Here is a 17,500-nt window from a genome sequence, read left to right on the forward strand (position 1 = left end):
TTCAAAGGTTAAAAAGCTGCTCCAAATTCCCAAATGCATGACAATCACATTGGTGAAGGACTAGGCCATGGAGGCAGCACGGTGCACAAAGTGGATTCAAAAGAGCGCAGACGTGTCTCAAGATCATTTCATCATCGCCGGATCAGCGATTGTGCAATTTGCTATGAAGCCATTCAAATTTAATTACAAAATGAAGGAAACTCCCGACTACAAAAGGAAATGATAAACATTCCAGCAAAGACACCGGGCAACAGCTGAAGTTGATGCGACACTAGATAAAACTGCTTTTTATGTACTTGCGTTTGCTTGTACATCTCACGATGCAAGCGATTGCATATAAAGTGAATCCATCGATTGTCGAACAAAGATCAGATGTTTATCAGACCTATGTAGGAAGTTTTAACTCTGTTCTTTTGTACAATGTCGAGGCTCATGAAGGAGCGAGAAGATCGGATGGATCAGGATGTAACAACAAAAATAACTGTAGAAGGAGATGGGGAACGACACACCAGAAGCAGGGTTGAGGGACAAAATAGAGGGAGACTTGGAGATGTGGGGAAGAATAATGGTGAGGGTGAACGAGAAGAACAATGATGCAAACTCAAAGGAAGGAAAAACTGGAAGCTTTTTCGGAAAAAAAAACACCGAGAAAAGAGGTGGGCTTATGGGGGGGAATAATGGGGGTAGAAAAGATCATTGTGGTGCATCTGAGATGGTGGTGAACAGCTATCTTGAAAACATGGAGGGAGGAATGAGATTTAAGAGAATGTGGAAGTTGATTCCACAGGTGTGAAAAAGAGGAAGGAATGAGTGGAGGTGAGTAGTGGTTCCGGATTGCAACAATTAAAAAACAATTTGGCTCTTCAAAAAAGTATTTTTTTTTTTTAGTCTTTCAGTAGCTTCTCGTCTTTCTCAGACTTTTGTAGACGTAAGACGACCAGTTTTGGCGGAATTGTTTTTATTTAAACTTATTTGATTGCCTTTTTGAAATTGTATTTTCGCATTTGAACATGCACTCAATAAAGATTCTTCAAGAAAATGTGCACATCATGGGACCCCAGTGGCAACTTCTTGGTTCACCCATCATTGTAAAGAACCAACACTGGTGCAGCATCTTACGGACACCGACGATGCAAGACCGATGATGAGTGGAGGAAGCTTGATACATGAATAATACCATCAGCACGCGCATGAGAGACACAATTATTTTTTCACAGAATTTTGAAATCAGACACGTATTATTTTATTATCCGACATTACCAATGTGTGAAAACGTTCTGATTTCTTTAGGAGAAAGTGTTTTAACACACAGGTAATACAATAAAGGATCATAAAACTGAACAGATGTCCTTTGATGACTCGATTTTGAAACTTTAAAAAAAAGACAAAGAATCCTTTGTCTTTAAATGTCGTGTGTGATTTATTGAAGATGACATCACGAGTTGGAAGATTTGAAAAAAAGAAAATAAATAAATTTTCAAATTGAAGGAAATCCACGGATTATTAAAATTACACCTCACCACATAGCCAGAAGAAAACTACGATTCCTTCAAAACAATTTAAAGTACCGGTATGCATAATGATTATATTATGTGTGAAAGATAAATGGAAAAGTTGATCAGGTGAAAAAAAATTCGCACTTTTTATAAATATTTCATCGTTAGAGCAAAATGAACTACACAAAACATCACAGTCACACGGTTCAAAGAGTTGGATGGAACGTGGGAGTGAATCCCCCGGACGAGAGAAGAAACAGCAGGAAATTTAGAGAAAGGGAGAAGCCGCTGAGTTTATCGCTCATTTTATAGCAAGGCTTGGGAAAAGTAGGGAAGACCGAAACTCTTCCATAGCCTTAATCTTCTTTAACGGCCACAATTATTCCCACCTTCTTGTGGGGTTGGTTAGGGGAACCTTGGCTCAAATCTTTCACAAACTGGCTGGCCAGGTCTGACATTCGACTAAAGTTAGGACAGAAATTTGGAATTTGTTCAGGGTGCCGGCGATAGCTCGCCTATTCTTCGTGAAGGACACCGTGGGATCTTAAACGTGCAACAAATAATGCCGGCAGATGGGACGTCCGTTTAACGTACATCTAAGGGACGGCACACACATTGGTGAATCACTCTGCCTGTGAAACACAAGGGATGAGTTTATAGCTGGGTCGAGGGTCAAACCAAGACTCGACATGTTAGAGGCGAGTGTTCACACCTCTCGGCTATGCCGCCAGCCCTCAAACTCTTCCACAGCCTATACATTCTGAATATATTTTAAAATGAGTGAAGATATCAAGTCTTCCATGAGCACAGATTTGGTGTTGTAAAATGGAGGAAGAATTTCGCTCTTCTTTGAGTCCAGATTTTGTATCTAAAGAACGAGGAAACATTTCAACACTTCCATGAGCCTCGATGCTGTTTACCATTAGCCTTGATTCTGCGAAAATATTTCAGGTCTTCCAGAGATTAGATTCCTTATATTTTAAAAAAAATGGTGAATGAATAGTTCAGCTCTTTGAGCATTGATTCTGCATATTAAAAAAGGACACTCATGGCAACTTGATGATGAGTAGAGATTCAGCATTGTAAATTGGAGGAAATATTTCAGGTCTTCCACGAGTGGAAATTTCGAGGATATTAAAACACAAAGGAAGATTTCAGCTCTTCCGTAAATGTACATTCCGTATTGTACTAAAGAAAATACACAATTTGGTGTCTGTCTGTCTGACCATGGTACATTCGGTCATTATTTATCCAATCTCAACCAAACTTGCCAGGGGGATTCGAGGGTCACAGAGTGGGGGTTGTAGCAACTTCATTTGCCTGCCTCCCCAAAGGGTGCTTTCCACCTTGGACAAACGCCATGTTAAGGTGTATAAATAGCTTATCATTGCATTTTGTGGCACACGGAATTAACTATTTGGTCAATTCTGCCCAGTGCAGGATTGCCTTTTTAAACAGTCGCTGCTGTTGTTTAACACTGAACTGAAAGAAATTTGGAGGAAACCTGACGTCCTTGAGACATTCTATGCTTGTTGCATCAGCCGCCTCAACTCGCCAGGCATCTGGGTATGCCACGAGCTCAGCCTCTGTGTATGCCGCTAGCTAGGCCGTGAAGACCTTTAACTAATAAAGTTGCTGAAATGGATCTTTATGTGTGAATGATATATCCCAGTGCCTGCCCGATTATTCCAGCCATCAGATTATATTTCGACTGTATATGGATTGTTTTTAACCATGTCTTCAAGCCACCTGACCAAACCTAAGTCCTCAAACCCCCGCACCCCATTCCAAGTCTTCAAATACCCTTCCCACTACAAGTCTTCAAACCCACCCCAAATGCACAAACTCCCACACACTGTGTCTTCAATTCAACGCCCCCACCAAAGCCTCAACCCCCCCCTCTCCCAACACTGTCCCCCTCCCTCCACCAAACTCTGTCCTCCAGACCCTCCCCCTTTCCTCAAGCTCTCAATAACGTTCTTGTTCCTATTCCCATTTGTTCACAATGTTTAAAGTAAATAAAAGAAAACAAGTTTCATTCACAATCTCACGGGATTCCATCAGCTCGTGATGTTTCAGTAAAAAATAAAAAAAAATTAAAAAAAAATCGCTGATAAGCTGAATGATTAAAAAAAAAACATACAAAGTTATTGGTAATGGCAAAAATAACATACAACACGAACTCCTCAAACAAAAACTCTGATAATGAAATGGGTTTTATGGTCCCTGATCAGGTAGTTGAAGAGAAAATTGTCGGAAAGACAAACAAACAAAGACATAATAAGCATATAACTTGTATAGAAAATAGAAGATAGATGGTGTGCATATGACCCTCTTCCCTCTGAAAGGGATCAGGTGTTTCTAGTATTTTAAATTGAGGAAAGGTTTCAGGTCTACCATGATCATGGATTTGTATATATTCTTATAAAGATACTCAATTCCAATCTTCCACAACTATAGATTCTGAAGTAAAGATCTCAAGTCTTTCATGAGTGTAAAGCTGTAAATATTAAAATAGGAGGGAAGATTTCAGCTTTTCCATGATGATGGATTCTGTATATTAAAAAAGACACTCATTTGAACTTTTTACCAGTATAGATTACGTATAGTAAAATGGAGGGAAGATTTCAGCTTTTCCATGATCATGGAATCTGTATATTAAAAAAGACACTCATTTGAACTTTTAACGAGTAGAGATTACGTATAGTAAAATGGAGGGAAGATTTCAGCTTTTCCATGATCATGGATTCTGTATATTAAAAAAAGACACTCATTTGAACTTTTAACGAGTAGAGATTACGTATAGTAAAATGGAGGGAAGATTTCAGCTTTTCCATGATCATGGATTCTGTATATTAAAAAAGGCACTCATTTGAACTTTTTACGAGTATAGATTACGTATAATAAAATGGAGGAAGATTTCAGCTTTTCCATGATCATGGATTCTGTATATTAAAAAAGACACTCATTTGAACTTTTTACGAGTATAGATTACGAATAGTAAATAGGAGGGAAGATTCCAGCTTTTTCATGATCATGGATTCTGTATATTAAAAAAGACACTCATTTGAACTTTTTACGAGTATAGATTACGTATAGTAAATAGGAGGGAAGATTCCAGCTTTTTCATGATGATGGATTCTGTATATTAAAAAATACACTCATTTGAACTTTTTACGAGTATAGATTACATATAGTAAATAGGAGGGAAGATTTCAGCTTTACCATGATCATGGATTCTGTATATTAAAAAAAGGCACTCATTTGAACTTTTTACGAGTATAGATTACGTATAGTAAAATGGAGGAAGATTTCAGCTCTTCCAGGAGCTTAGATTGTTTATATTTAAATAAAGTTGAATATTTCAACTCTTCCATGATCATGGATTCTGTTTGTTTTGTTGTTTTTTTTTTTAAAGAAACTCATTTCAAGTTTTTCATGAGTATAGATTCTGCATTGTAAAATGGAGGAAAAAAATTTAGGACTTCCAAGAGTGTCGATCCCATCAATATTAAAACACAAAGGAATAATTTAGCTCTTCCATAGGCATACAGTATATTCTTCATATTAAAAAGGAGGAATCATTTTAATACCTCCATGAGTAGAGATTTTGTCCAGTGAAATGGAGAAAATAATTCAGCTCTTCCATGAAGCCTGGTGTGGGCTTAACGGTTAAAGTGGCTGGCAGGGTGCTCCAAAAAGACTCGGACAACTTTGACTGTTAATATATTTGGAACTACAAATGAGACAACGATACACTTTGGTTTATATGATACAGAAACTCATAAAGTTTTGTGCACACCATCAATCCACTTCAATTTGAGCTTCGTTTGTCATGCACAGGACATCAAGGCGGTACACGAGTTACTGCCTTGTTCAGCTCAGCATGTTTGCTTCGATCGGTGTGCATGCAGCTGTGATCCGAGAACGAGGATGCATCCTGCAGGTTTGCCACCTTGGTGTTGTAGGCAACATCTTTGACAAACCCCCAGAGAAAAAAAAATCAGGGGTGAGTTATGTCGGGTGATCAAGGGGGCCAGGCAGTTGGTCCATCTCAGCCAATCCAGCAACTTGGAAATTTTTCATCCAGGACGGCTCGAATGACTCGGGCCCAATGAGGGGGAGCGCCATCTTGTTGAAAAATGATTTTGGGTTGCAGGTCTTAAATCTGTGGGAAGGCGAATCCTTCCAACATGTTTATGTGAATTGTTGAGGTCATTGTACCCTCTGCAAAGAAAAACGGACCCACCAAGTGGTCATGGAGAAGGCCACACCACACATTAACCTTTGGACCCTCATGTATGTGTTCAATGGCCATGTCGGGTTTTTCAGAGCCACAGATCCTCATGTTGTGCCGGTTGACCATCCTGATACATGAAAGCAAGCTTCATCTGTGAACATGACCTTTTTTTAGGTAATCTTCATCATCCTCTTTGCGAATGAGCATTTCCATGGCACATGATGGACCCAAACACCCATCCTTTGCCTTGAGTTTCTGCAGAATCTGCACCTTACAGGCATAAAGTTTCAGACTTTTATGCAAAATCCTGTGTACAGTGGTGGTTGGTAGTCCCAGTTCTTTTGATACGCGTCACATTGATTTTCTGGGACTTTGTTGAAATGATTCACACACTCGTTCAACGTCTGCTGCACTTGTGCTTGATCGACTGATATTTTTCTTTCTGACAAAGACAAGAGACAAAGATTCCGACAAAGATTCTGACCGTTGAATTCGCACCAGGTGGGTTGACTCAGCTCGTCATCAGCGACAAAAGCTGCACTTCCAGAAAATGATGCAACCAAGCAGCTACAGGCTGCATATAAACAAATAAAGCTCTTCCATTAGACTACGTTCTTGATATTTAAATTAAATATGAGTGAAGATGTCAGCCCTTCACATGAATGAGGTGGTGTATTAAAAACTGAGGGACTATTTCAACTCTTCTACGAATGGAGATTCTGTATTGTACATTAAAATTGGAGGGAGGATTTCAACTTTTTCCCCCCCAAGTATTGTTTTGTTTTCAACAAAGAATTAAATGGAAGATCCATCACATCTGTGTACAAAGCTGATATGTATCACAAAAATCAAGTAACTTGGCTTGAGACAAAAGAAGCCAAAATAACTTTAAAAAAAAAACTGCTCCAGTGAAGAATTAACAAATGAATGGGCAGAATTAGTCCTCTCTATCCCAAAGGTATTGAGGCCCGAGGCTGCTGGTGGATAAAAAAAGATGGAGATCTGTATCAGGATCACGATAGGTGGTGAGGTGTGAGAAACTGAAATGTTCACAGAAACGATTGCCACTGCGTTGTTGTGAGAGCACAGGGGCATGTACTTGGTGTGCAATGGCCATGTATTTATGAGACGAGTGGGCTCGTTGGTCCATTCGACCACATTTTCATTGGTCTTCATGGCCTTGTAGCATACATTAGCTTGCCTTTTTAACCAAGCGAACAGGGATTATACCTTCGTTATTGTTGCCAAATGATACTACTACTACTACTATTAGTATTAATTAATATATGCTTTGTTACAATGTTATCATTTTTGTTTGTTATTTAGTCTGTAATTGCAATGCCATGGAAAGACCTATTAAGCTGCTGTATACACCTTAACATGGCGTGTGATTAAAACATGGGAATTCTGCGTTCTTTATGGTTAATTAGCGTAATCAACTCAGGAGGTCATGATGATCATTTTGGTTTATCACACTCCACATCAGAACGCTCCAGTAGAACTCCACCAAAAAAATCATGCCCCACACACACACACATACACTTATAGTACATGTAATGTGTAACTTCAGAATGGCCAGAAGACCCAGGCCTTGCATAAAAAAGCTTTCCTGAAGACGTTTTTCCCACATTCAGCAACTTGCTTTGCGATAGCAATACATGATAGTTGTAGTGTGCATAATGTCATCGGGCTGTGGCCCCTCTCAACTGGACCAAACACCGCGAATCATCAACGTCTCCCAATCACATGGGTCGCTTAACCGAGATGATGACCGAGGCTCGCTGCTCGTGGATAAGATGTGATGTTGAGCTGTTCTGTTTGTCTATTCACATTGACTGCACGGTAGGAGACAAAGGGGGTGTGGGGAGGTGATCCAATTCATGGGAAAATTAGTTGAGAACCCAGTGGCAGGTGCAGGCATTAAATACCCCAAGAACACACTTTTGGGCCAGTACCATAGATTAACCAAGAATGGATACCCCACCACCCCACCACTCTTATTATCCAATCAACGTCTGGCCTGTCCTCGAGTCATCCTCTCAAGGATGGGGGAAGAAGTTCATTAAAATAAATAAATAAAATAAAAAGAGCAAGGCGAACTTGTCATCGTGGTGCCTCCCCATGATCCCTGTTGGACCCACAACAGGTTTCATCCCACCACCAATCTATGGTGGTGGACTCAGCAAATGCATTTCTTAAAGGTCATGTATATGCACAGGCTGAGCCGTTGAAACCTTTTCCAGATACATCGACAAACTGCTACAGCTACAACTACAACTACAACTACAACCCCAAGCATTCCCATCGGCGTCGGCCAGGCCTGACGTTAAAACTGAAGGTGATTTCGGCCGGAATTTGTCATTTGTTTACGATGCCGGTGATAAGTCGCCCACTCATCGTGGAATCTTGAACATCCACCAAGTGCTGGTAGATGGGTCCTCTGCTTCACGTCCCTCCGATGGACGATACACACATCGATGTTTCGGCCGACGTGCGAAACACCGGCATGATCGTTTACAGCTGGGTCGGGATTCGAACCCACAATGCTCAAAGGTGAGTACGCACACCGCGAGGGTGTCCCTCCAGGCTCTGGTCACGGCGATAAAACACAGCACGAATTATACATGGCGTTGGGATATCAACACGTGTAAAACACACACACACACACACACACACACACACGATATTATTTATTACACTGTATACATTTATGCACACGCACACCGTACACACCATGTTCTCCGTGCTTCATGTGCACACACTCACCCCATTTCCATGTATGTGCATACACACCATTCTATCTGTGCAATTATGCACACACACGCACACCATGTTCTCTATGCCTTATGTGCACACACACACACCATTTTGTCGATGCCTTACGTACACACACTCACACCATTTTGTCTATGCCTTATGTACACACACTCACACCATTTTGTCTACGCCTCATGTGCACACACTCACACCATTTTGTCGATGCCTTATGTACACACACTCACACCATTTTGTCGATGCCTTACGTACACACACTCACACCATTTTGTCTACGCCTCATGTGCACACACACACCATTTTGTCGATGCCTTATGTACACACACTCACCATTTTGTCTATGCCTTATGTGCACACACTCACACCATTTTGTCTATGCTTTATGTGCACACACTCACACCATTTTGTTTATGCCTTATGTACACACACTCACACCATTTTGTCTATACCTTATGTGCACACACTCACACCATTTTGTCTATGCCTGATGTACACACACTCACACCATTTTGTCTATGCCTGATGTACACACACTCACACCATTTTGTCTATGCCTTATGTGCACACTCACACCATTTTGTCTATGCTTTATGTACACACACTCACACCATTTTGTTTATGCCTTATGTGCACACACTCACACCATTTTGTTTATGCCTTATGTACACACACTCACACCATTTTGTCTATACCTTATGTGCACACACTCACACCATTTTGTCTATGCCTGATGTACACACACTCACACCATTTTGTCTATGCCTGATGTACACACACTCACACCATTTTGTCTATGCCTGATGTACACACACTCACACCATTTTGTCTATGCTTTATGTACACACACTCACACCATTTTGTCGATGCCTTACGTACACACACTCACACCATTTTGTCGATGCCTTATGTACACACACTCACACCATTTTGTCTATGCTTTATGTACACACACTCACACCATTTTGTTTATGCCTTATGTGCACACACACACCATTTTGTTTATGCCTTATGTACACACACTCACACCATTTTGTTTATGCCTTATGTGCACACACGCACACCATTTTGTTTATGCCTTATGTACACACACTCACACCATTTTGTTTATGCCTTATGTACACACACTCACACCATTTTGTCTATGCCTGATGTACACACACTCACACCATTTTGTTTATGCCTTATGTACACACACTCACACCATTTTGTTTATGCCTTATGTACACACACGCACACCCGGCATACTCCGCATCTCGTATTCCCTGGACATATCCCGCGCTTTTCCCAGGACCCACGTGTTTCCCGCTGGGTTCTCGTGCTGCGAGTCGCGGTGATCCCACCCGCCGGCACGCACAACCCTCCACCAGGTAGACCGCGAGGGGTCGGACGCTGCTCTCGGACTCGAAGCAGAAGAGCAGGTTCTGGTAGAGCGCGAGCCATCGGCCGTGCCAACGGCTCCCGTCGGCGCTGTGCTTACGTACGGGCCGCACGCGAGTCCCCGCACGACGCGCACGGCACGCCAGCGCAGCAACGTGCAGGTCGTTGTACCGTAGAGTGCGCTGCATCGCCGGCTCAGGTTCCCTCGGTTGCACCGGTTCCGCACCCGGTGAGTGCAACACTTGGAGTTCTGATGAGTGCGCCTGGTGCGGGGCGCGCGTTGCGTCCTCAGAGCCGCGATCTCACCACGAGAGGAGACCTGACTCGGTGGGGAAAGGGGGGCGGGGGCGGAGGGGGGTCGGCTCCGGGGTTCAAGGTGATCCAGCCAGAGGGGGGGTCGGCTCCGGGGTTCAAGGTGATCCAGCCGGAGGGGGGGGGGTCGGCTCCGGGGTTCAAGGTGATCCAGCGGGAGGCGTCGCGCTGTGCCGGGGCCGTTGATCCGGGCCAAGCGCCGCCGCCCACCATCTGGCACGTCCCGACGGGATGTCCAGTCCACTCCCTCCTTCCGCCTCGTTCAAGCCAACCGGTGTCGCGAAGATGCGAATCTCGTCGTTAATTAAGCTCGTTCGATCCAGCGATGTGTGCAGCTGAGGTCCACGATCACGTGCTTCTTCATCGCATGACGGCAATTACCATCACGTGGGTGATCACTGCGATTTCCATTCCGAATCGATCAGTGCCAGTCGTGGGATGAGGATGGGGGTCAAGCAGGTAAAAATTAAACCGTCTTTAACATCCACTAACCACGAAGCGAGCACAAGAGACACCCACCTTCAGGTCCTGCGAAGCACCAATCACATGACCTCTCTTCGGGAGTGGACCACATGGTGGGGCACGGACATGGACCATGTACCAGGAGTGCAAACAACAACAACAACAAACAAACAAAACAATGAAAAATTAAACAAAAAATAGATCTGTGCAATTACAAAACCATCGCCAAGGGTCGGCCTAACCTAAACCCTCCTCGGGTGACCCTGGGGCCACGATCCAATGATGACCACAGGTTTTTTTGGACCACCATATTACCTTGACCTTCAACATTTAGGGATAGAGTGTAAATGTAAATGAATAAAACGTGTCCCCATGTACAATGTATCCATAAAACCCAACATCATGAAAATCGGATCGAAATTATTCGAGTTATGATGAAAAAGGTGATTTTTGTTAATTAGGTCGACAATCATAAAAAGTAGGTCAAGGACCCGAATCAAATATCAGGTGCACAACTTCAGTGCAGGTACACGACACATGGTACAGTAACATGTTGGAAGAAGACCGAGCAGTGTTTGAGATTCCACATCAACAAAATTGAGCGATGACAGGAAAGGTGTTTTTACTTTTTGTGAGGGACCTCTTCTCCGCCATGAGGGACCTCTTCTCCGCCATGAGGGACCTCTTCTCCGCCATGAGGGACCTCTTCTCCGCCATGAGGGACCTCTTCTCCGCCATGAGGGACCTCCTCTCCGCCATGAGACCCCTCCTCCACCATGAGACCCCTCCTCCACCATGAGGGACTCTTCACAATTCGAGCAGCCATGTTGAGCAGAACCTGAAAAAAACAAGTGAAATCCTTCAATACGCACGTGTGGTGAAGCAAATGAGTACCCAAATGTTAAAATATGCAATTTATGCTTTTTCAGTTGAAAAACAATTAAAAAGCGTACTTAATATTTGAAATGTAAAAATCTTGTTATTATTGTGATAAGCACCTTTATATATAACAGAAGGAATGAAATCGTTCGATACAGCGTGGCAGGGGACCGCAAAAGACTGATGGCATAAGAAGAACTTAGCTTTCGGCGTTCGGCGGGAAATGCGATGGTGGGCGGAAGTGACGTCTTTCTTTCGTTCGTACATGAGAGGGGAGCGTTTCTTCGTTTTTTTCCGTCAAGCAATAAATTAAATGGTTTTCACATATATAAAACATATTATTTTCACAAATTTCCATTGAAATACTCGGGTATTTCCGTCAATTGTCGCCATTTCCGTCGAGGTTACGCACTGCATCATTGGCTGTCTTGAGGCACGTGGGGGGGGGGGACGGGGGGACACAGGGGACACCGGAGACGTGGTAGATGTGGTAGACGCCGGCGGGGACATTTCAAACTCGGTGCAATTGTATACAGCGCACGCGCTATAAAAAGAGACATAATTCATTCATTTTATTTTGGGGCCTCTTAGGTCTCCGGGGTACTTAGGCGGTTTACCAATTTGGGGGGGGGGGGGGCTTTTGATTATGGCTGATAACCCTCAAGTGTTACTGCAGAAGGTCCTCACACAGGAGGTCTCATGGATCTCAAGGTTCTAATAGGATCGACACGGTCTTAGGGGTGGAAACAGTCTCCGCACTCTGGGACTTATGGGGTCTTGGGGAGTATAAGGGGTCTAAAGGGTCTTATAGATCTGAAAGGTCATAGTGGTCAAAAGGGTTTTCAAGGGTTTTAGGGATCTTAATGGTACTAGGGGTCTTCGAGGCTGTTAGGGGTCTTGAAGGGTCTTGGGGTCTTCAGGTTCTTAATGGTATTAGGGGTCTTGAAGGGTCTTGTAGATCTGAAAGGTCTTAGTGGTCTAAAGGGTTTTAGGGATCTTAATGGTACTAGGGGTCTTTGAGGGTGTTAGGGGTCTTGAAGGGTCTTGGGGTCTTCAGGTTCTTAATGGTATTAGGAGTGTTGAAGGGTCTTATAGATCGGATAGGTCTTCGTGGTCAAAAGGGTTTTTGGGATCTTAATGGTACTAGGGGTCTTCGAGGGTGTTAGGGATCTTGAAGGGTCTTCAGGTTCTTAATGGTATTAGGGGTCTTGAAGGGTGTTAGGGGGCCAAATGGTCTTCAGGGTCGAAAGGGTTTTCAAGGGTGTTAGGGGTCTAAATGTTCTTTCGGGTCAAAGGGGTCTTTAGGTTATATAGGGTCTGAGCGGGTCTTGAGGGTCATAGGAGATTTTAAGGGGTCTTAGAGCTCAAAGAGCTTAAAGGTCTTGAGGGTCTTGAAGGTATTGAGGGGGTGTATGGGGTGTCAAGGGGTCTAAAGGTAGAGGAGCCTGAAACTCGCATGCACGGACACACGGACACACGGACACACGGCTCCTTTTCTAGTGTACACCACAAACACGACTCCATCACATTTCTCTTTCCCACGTACAGCGGACGTGCTGCGTGTTTCTCTCGAAAATATTTGACATCTTGTTTGGACAGCACGAACATGACACTGGTGTTTTCGGCCTCAACGCCGATGGGTCGACGACGTGCGAAGACCGCGAATTGTGCACGTGGCCTGAGCTTGTGCTGACATGAGTGCGAACGTGATGTGAACACGTGTTAAAATGTCTTCCCACTGGGCACGGACTCATTAAACGAAACTGGTCAGATCCTCGGCAACTCGTTTCTCCACAGTCGGAGAACAGGGTTCTGTTCGTCAGTTCGTGTCGAACAACAACAGGACTGCACACATATTCGTGAACACACACACAAACACACACACACACATACACAAACACACACGTACACACATACACACACACCCACACACACGGACAAACCAAAGCGTCCATGGAGCGACATATGTCACCGCACGCACGAGGAAACATTGTGAGGAAACGTGACATTTAAGGCTCAATTCGGAGTGTGTGTGTGTTTGTGTGTTTGTGTGTTTGTGTGTTTGTGTGTTTGTGTGTTTGTGTGTGTGTGTGTTTGTGTGTTTGTGTGTTTGTGTGTGTGTGTGTGTGTGTGTGTGTTTGTGTGTTTGTGTGTGTGTTTGTGTGTGTGTGTGTGTGTGTGTGTGTGTGTGTGTGTGTTTGTGTGTGTGTGTGTGTGTGTGTGTGTGTGTGTGTGTGTGTGTGTGTGTGTGTGTGTGTGTGTGTGTGTGTTATTGGTTTTGGAAACTTACCCCAGGGGGGAGAGCATACGTGGACAAGTAGGTGACCCAAGGACTAGTTACTACCCTCGACAAGACAAGAGGGTATTGCATTCGGGTCCGTTTGTTTTCAGGTACATTGGTCACTCGATTTTGTTACTGTCTGTCTGTTTGTCCGTCTCTCTGTCAATCGCCCACAGGTCACAATTATAAACCGATCGTCATGAAACTTTACCTAGTCGTAGAGGTAATCTCAAGTGAGGTGCGCATTGCTTTTGAGGTCAAAGGTTATCTTGAGGTCGACTTTCTAAAATCGTCATTTTTAAAATTTATTATCCGATTGACTTGAAAGTTGAACAGGACTTGCAACTTGCACATTGTGTCACTGAATTGGGAAAGCAACTATTTGAGGTCAAAATGTCAAAGGCCAAATTTCTAAAATCAAATTTCACCTGAAAAATCGTCAATTTTCATGCGATTAACCTGATGATTAAACAGCAATTGCATGGTACATCACTGAATTTGGAAATCATCTATTTTGTTAGGTCAAAGGTCAGCTCAAGGACAAACTTCTAAAATCATCAATTTCAATCTGAAAAAGAATCAATTTTCATCCGATTGACCTGAGCTTCGATTAAGATTGTCAATTTTAATCTCAATGAAATGGACAATTTGATGTATCCATGGCAACCTTTGGAGAGGGGGGGGTGGATTTTGCAAGTATCGTGCACTGCACGACGTCTTTTTACTGAGCAGAAAAAAATTTTTTGCCAATATGTTGGCGTTTAGTGTTTGTCTGTCTGTCTGTCTGTCTGTCTGTCTGTCTATCTGTTACGAAATCTTTAGATTTTTCCTTTATTGATGACTTTTTATTGATGACTTCCGTCATCTGTTTGTGTATTTGTGTGTGTGTGTGTGTGTGTGTGTGTGTGTGTGTGTGTGTGTGTGTGTGTGTGTGTGTGTGTGTGTGTGTGTTTGTTTGTCGGCACGATAACTCGCGAACGGAAGAAGCTACCAATGTCAAATTACACCACGTGATTCAGGAGGGTGATGGCTAGTGCTGATTAGATTTTAGTCAAAATCGGTCAAAGGTCAAGGTCACAGTGAGGTCAAACATTCGATTTTTGATGGTTTGGTACAGAATCATCATAGAAACTTCTGGTTTGCGTCGCTACCTTCTCGAGAGACAGCTTTGATTAGACAAGGTCAGAGGTCAAGTTGACGATTTCATAAGTACCAGTCTATGACTGCTTGTTTGTTTGTTTGTTTGTTTGTCACAAGATTTTTGGCCACAGTTTTCAAGAAATCGTTCTGAATTTTTTTGTGTTTGTTGTTGACCGGCCAAGAACAGCAATGCTTAATTTTGGTGAAGATCTGGCTCCGGGTCCAAATCTGAGAATTTTCCAAGTGATTCTTCACCATTGAGAGATATGGCCAAAAACTATATATATATATATATATATATATATATATATATATATATATATATATATATATATATATATATATATATATATATATATATATATATATTGTTACGGATTCGCGCCCGCCGGCGTGCTGACGGCCACGTAACTCGAATCGCGGCACGTCGCCCACCGGACGGACAATCCAGTCGTGACCCTCTCGGACTAACGCCGGGAACCAGGCACGGGTGGACCTTTCGGTCTCACCGCGATCGAGCCAATCGGCCCCCGCGTAGGATAGGGTTGCTCGCCAAATTCGACCTACCTAAGTACCCACACGGAGGGTAGACGGGGTGATCGCACCTCGCCGCAGGTCGACTTCGGACACGGGCCACTTAAGCGACCCGTTCCGTACTATCGGGATAACCGAGCGGTGTTATCGTCGGCCTCGACGGTTCGATTAATTATCGGGCGTATTCAGCCCACTACCAACCCTTTACGTGAAGCAAGATGAGGATTCAATGAGAGAAATGACGAAGCGAAGCGGGAAACAGTTCAACATAAAGCACATTTATTCGCGATGAACGGAAAGCGCACATATACAATTCCACCAAAAGCACATAGAAAAGAAGAGAAACACAATGCAATTTTACACAAAAAGCAAATGTAAAAGCGAAGACACAATGCAGAGCTAATACCGACTACCGAGCACACGGCAACACTTATACAATTCTACTTCACAGACGGCGCCGACAACACATATTCCCAAAGCAAAAGAAAAAGAACACCCTCAAGGATGAGGCGGGCCTGAGGCCGAGACCGGGTCGGGCCTACCCGTCTGGTGATGAGACGCGGAGCGGCGATGGTGCCTCAACTCCGCGGGCCTCGTCTGGTAGGGGGTGGGAAAAGGGGCCCCCTTGGTCGCACTATCTCAGCGCGGGGGGAAACAGGAGGGGGTTGCTGATGCTCGGGGAAAGGAGGATTTTTACTCTGTCTCAAGTCCCGCGACGAGCGTCTCCACCTCGACCAGGTCGCGCCGTTGGCCTCCCTGGTGTGCAGCTCCCGGCACCGACGCGAGCACCCCCTCGTCTGCCTTCGCCGCCGCCGCCTCTCCACAGCTCCGTCCTCTTCGCTCCGACTCCAACTCCGAACTCTTCCTCCTGCGAACTTCCCAACTGCACTCAACTCCAACGCACACGACGACACTTTTCTGACGAACGCAGCCGCTTATATAAGCCCCGTGGCTTCGCCTTTGACCCCCTGCCTTCGACCTTTCACCTCGCTCCCCATTGGCCCGAGAAAAAGTGGGCGTGAATGCTTTTTGATCCATGAATTTGCATATAGCGACCGCCCTCCAACGCCCTGGAGGCGGGGGCAAATCGCCCCTTGCTCACCGATTGGACGGAACAAAAGTGGGCGCGAGTCGTTTTTGATCCGTTTTTGGAGCGGAAAGTCCGTGGTTTTGTACACGCTGTTCGGCGCGCGCCCTGCACGAGTCCAATACCGGTACCCACAAGCGGCGCAAGAACGGTGGCGATGCGACGGTTGCGAGGTGTGACGGTAAAGGTCGTGGCTGTTGTGGTGAAGCGGCGTTGTGGTGGGTGGTTGATATTGTGACGACTGTTGAGACGTGGTTGGTGGTGGTAATAATGGCGGTTGGTCCAAAATAAAGATAGTAAAAGAAAAACGGCTATCCTGAAGAGTCGCAGCACGCATGAATGACATGTATTCCCACTAGACAACGGGTTTGGGCCTAACTACACATATACTTACGGAGATATCTCACCTAAGGGACCTGAATGGTGGTGTGCGAATTTCGTCAACCACAACAATATATATATATATATATATATATATATATATATATATATATATATATATATATATATATATATATATATATATATATATATATATATATATAAAACACAATAGCTCAAAAGATCATGGACGGATTCGGACGAAACTTGGTGGACAGGTTGAGAGTGTGACAAAGACTAATTGATTCAATTTTTGCGAAAATCAGAATCTGGATCCGAGAATTTTTCAAGTGACGCTTCACCATTGGGGGATCGGGCCAAAAACTATATCTTGCACAATATCTCAAAAAGTTATTGATGGATTCCGCAGAAAGTTTGTGAACAGGTTGGGAGTATGACAAGGACGAGTGGATTCAATTTTGACGAAGATTTAAATCCGGATCCGGATACAAGAGTTTTTCAAGTGATTCTTCACCATTGAGAGATGGGGCCAAAATCTATGTATCGCATGATATCTCAAAAAATTGTGGACGAGT

The 17,500-nt window shown here is 43.9% G+C and overlaps 1 protein-coding gene across 5 annotated transcripts in view; it reads right to left on the minus strand.

Annotated features, from left to right (window-relative positions):
* Positions 1-11,479, minus strand: part of LOC147016933 (ras-specific guanine nucleotide-releasing factor 2-like) — a 140,577-nt gene extending 129,098 nt beyond the window's left edge. For 2 of the 5 annotated variants that reach the window (XM_085846196.1, XM_085846199.1), the window contains exon 1: positions 9,807-10,665. In XM_085846196.1, the coding sequence (XP_085702322.1) occupies positions 9,807-10,076 (270 nt within the window). In that variant the 5' untranslated portion in view covers positions 10,077-10,665. Of the gene's footprint in view, positions 1-9,806; positions 10,666-11,288 lie in introns of those variants that run through there. The other 3 variants (XM_085846197.1, XM_085846195.1, XM_085846198.1) reach the window with 2 other exon arrangements.
* Between the last annotated feature and the right edge of the window lie 6,021 nt (positions 11,480-17,500).

The sequence above is a fragment of the Eptatretus burgeri genome, chromosome 11 (genome assembly GCF_056783735.1).
Source record: "Eptatretus burgeri isolate ZD-2024b chromosome 11, Ebu_testis_v1, whole genome shotgun sequence".
NCBI classification, from domain to species: Eukaryota; Metazoa; Chordata; class Myxini; order Myxiniformes; family Myxinidae; genus Eptatretus; species Eptatretus burgeri.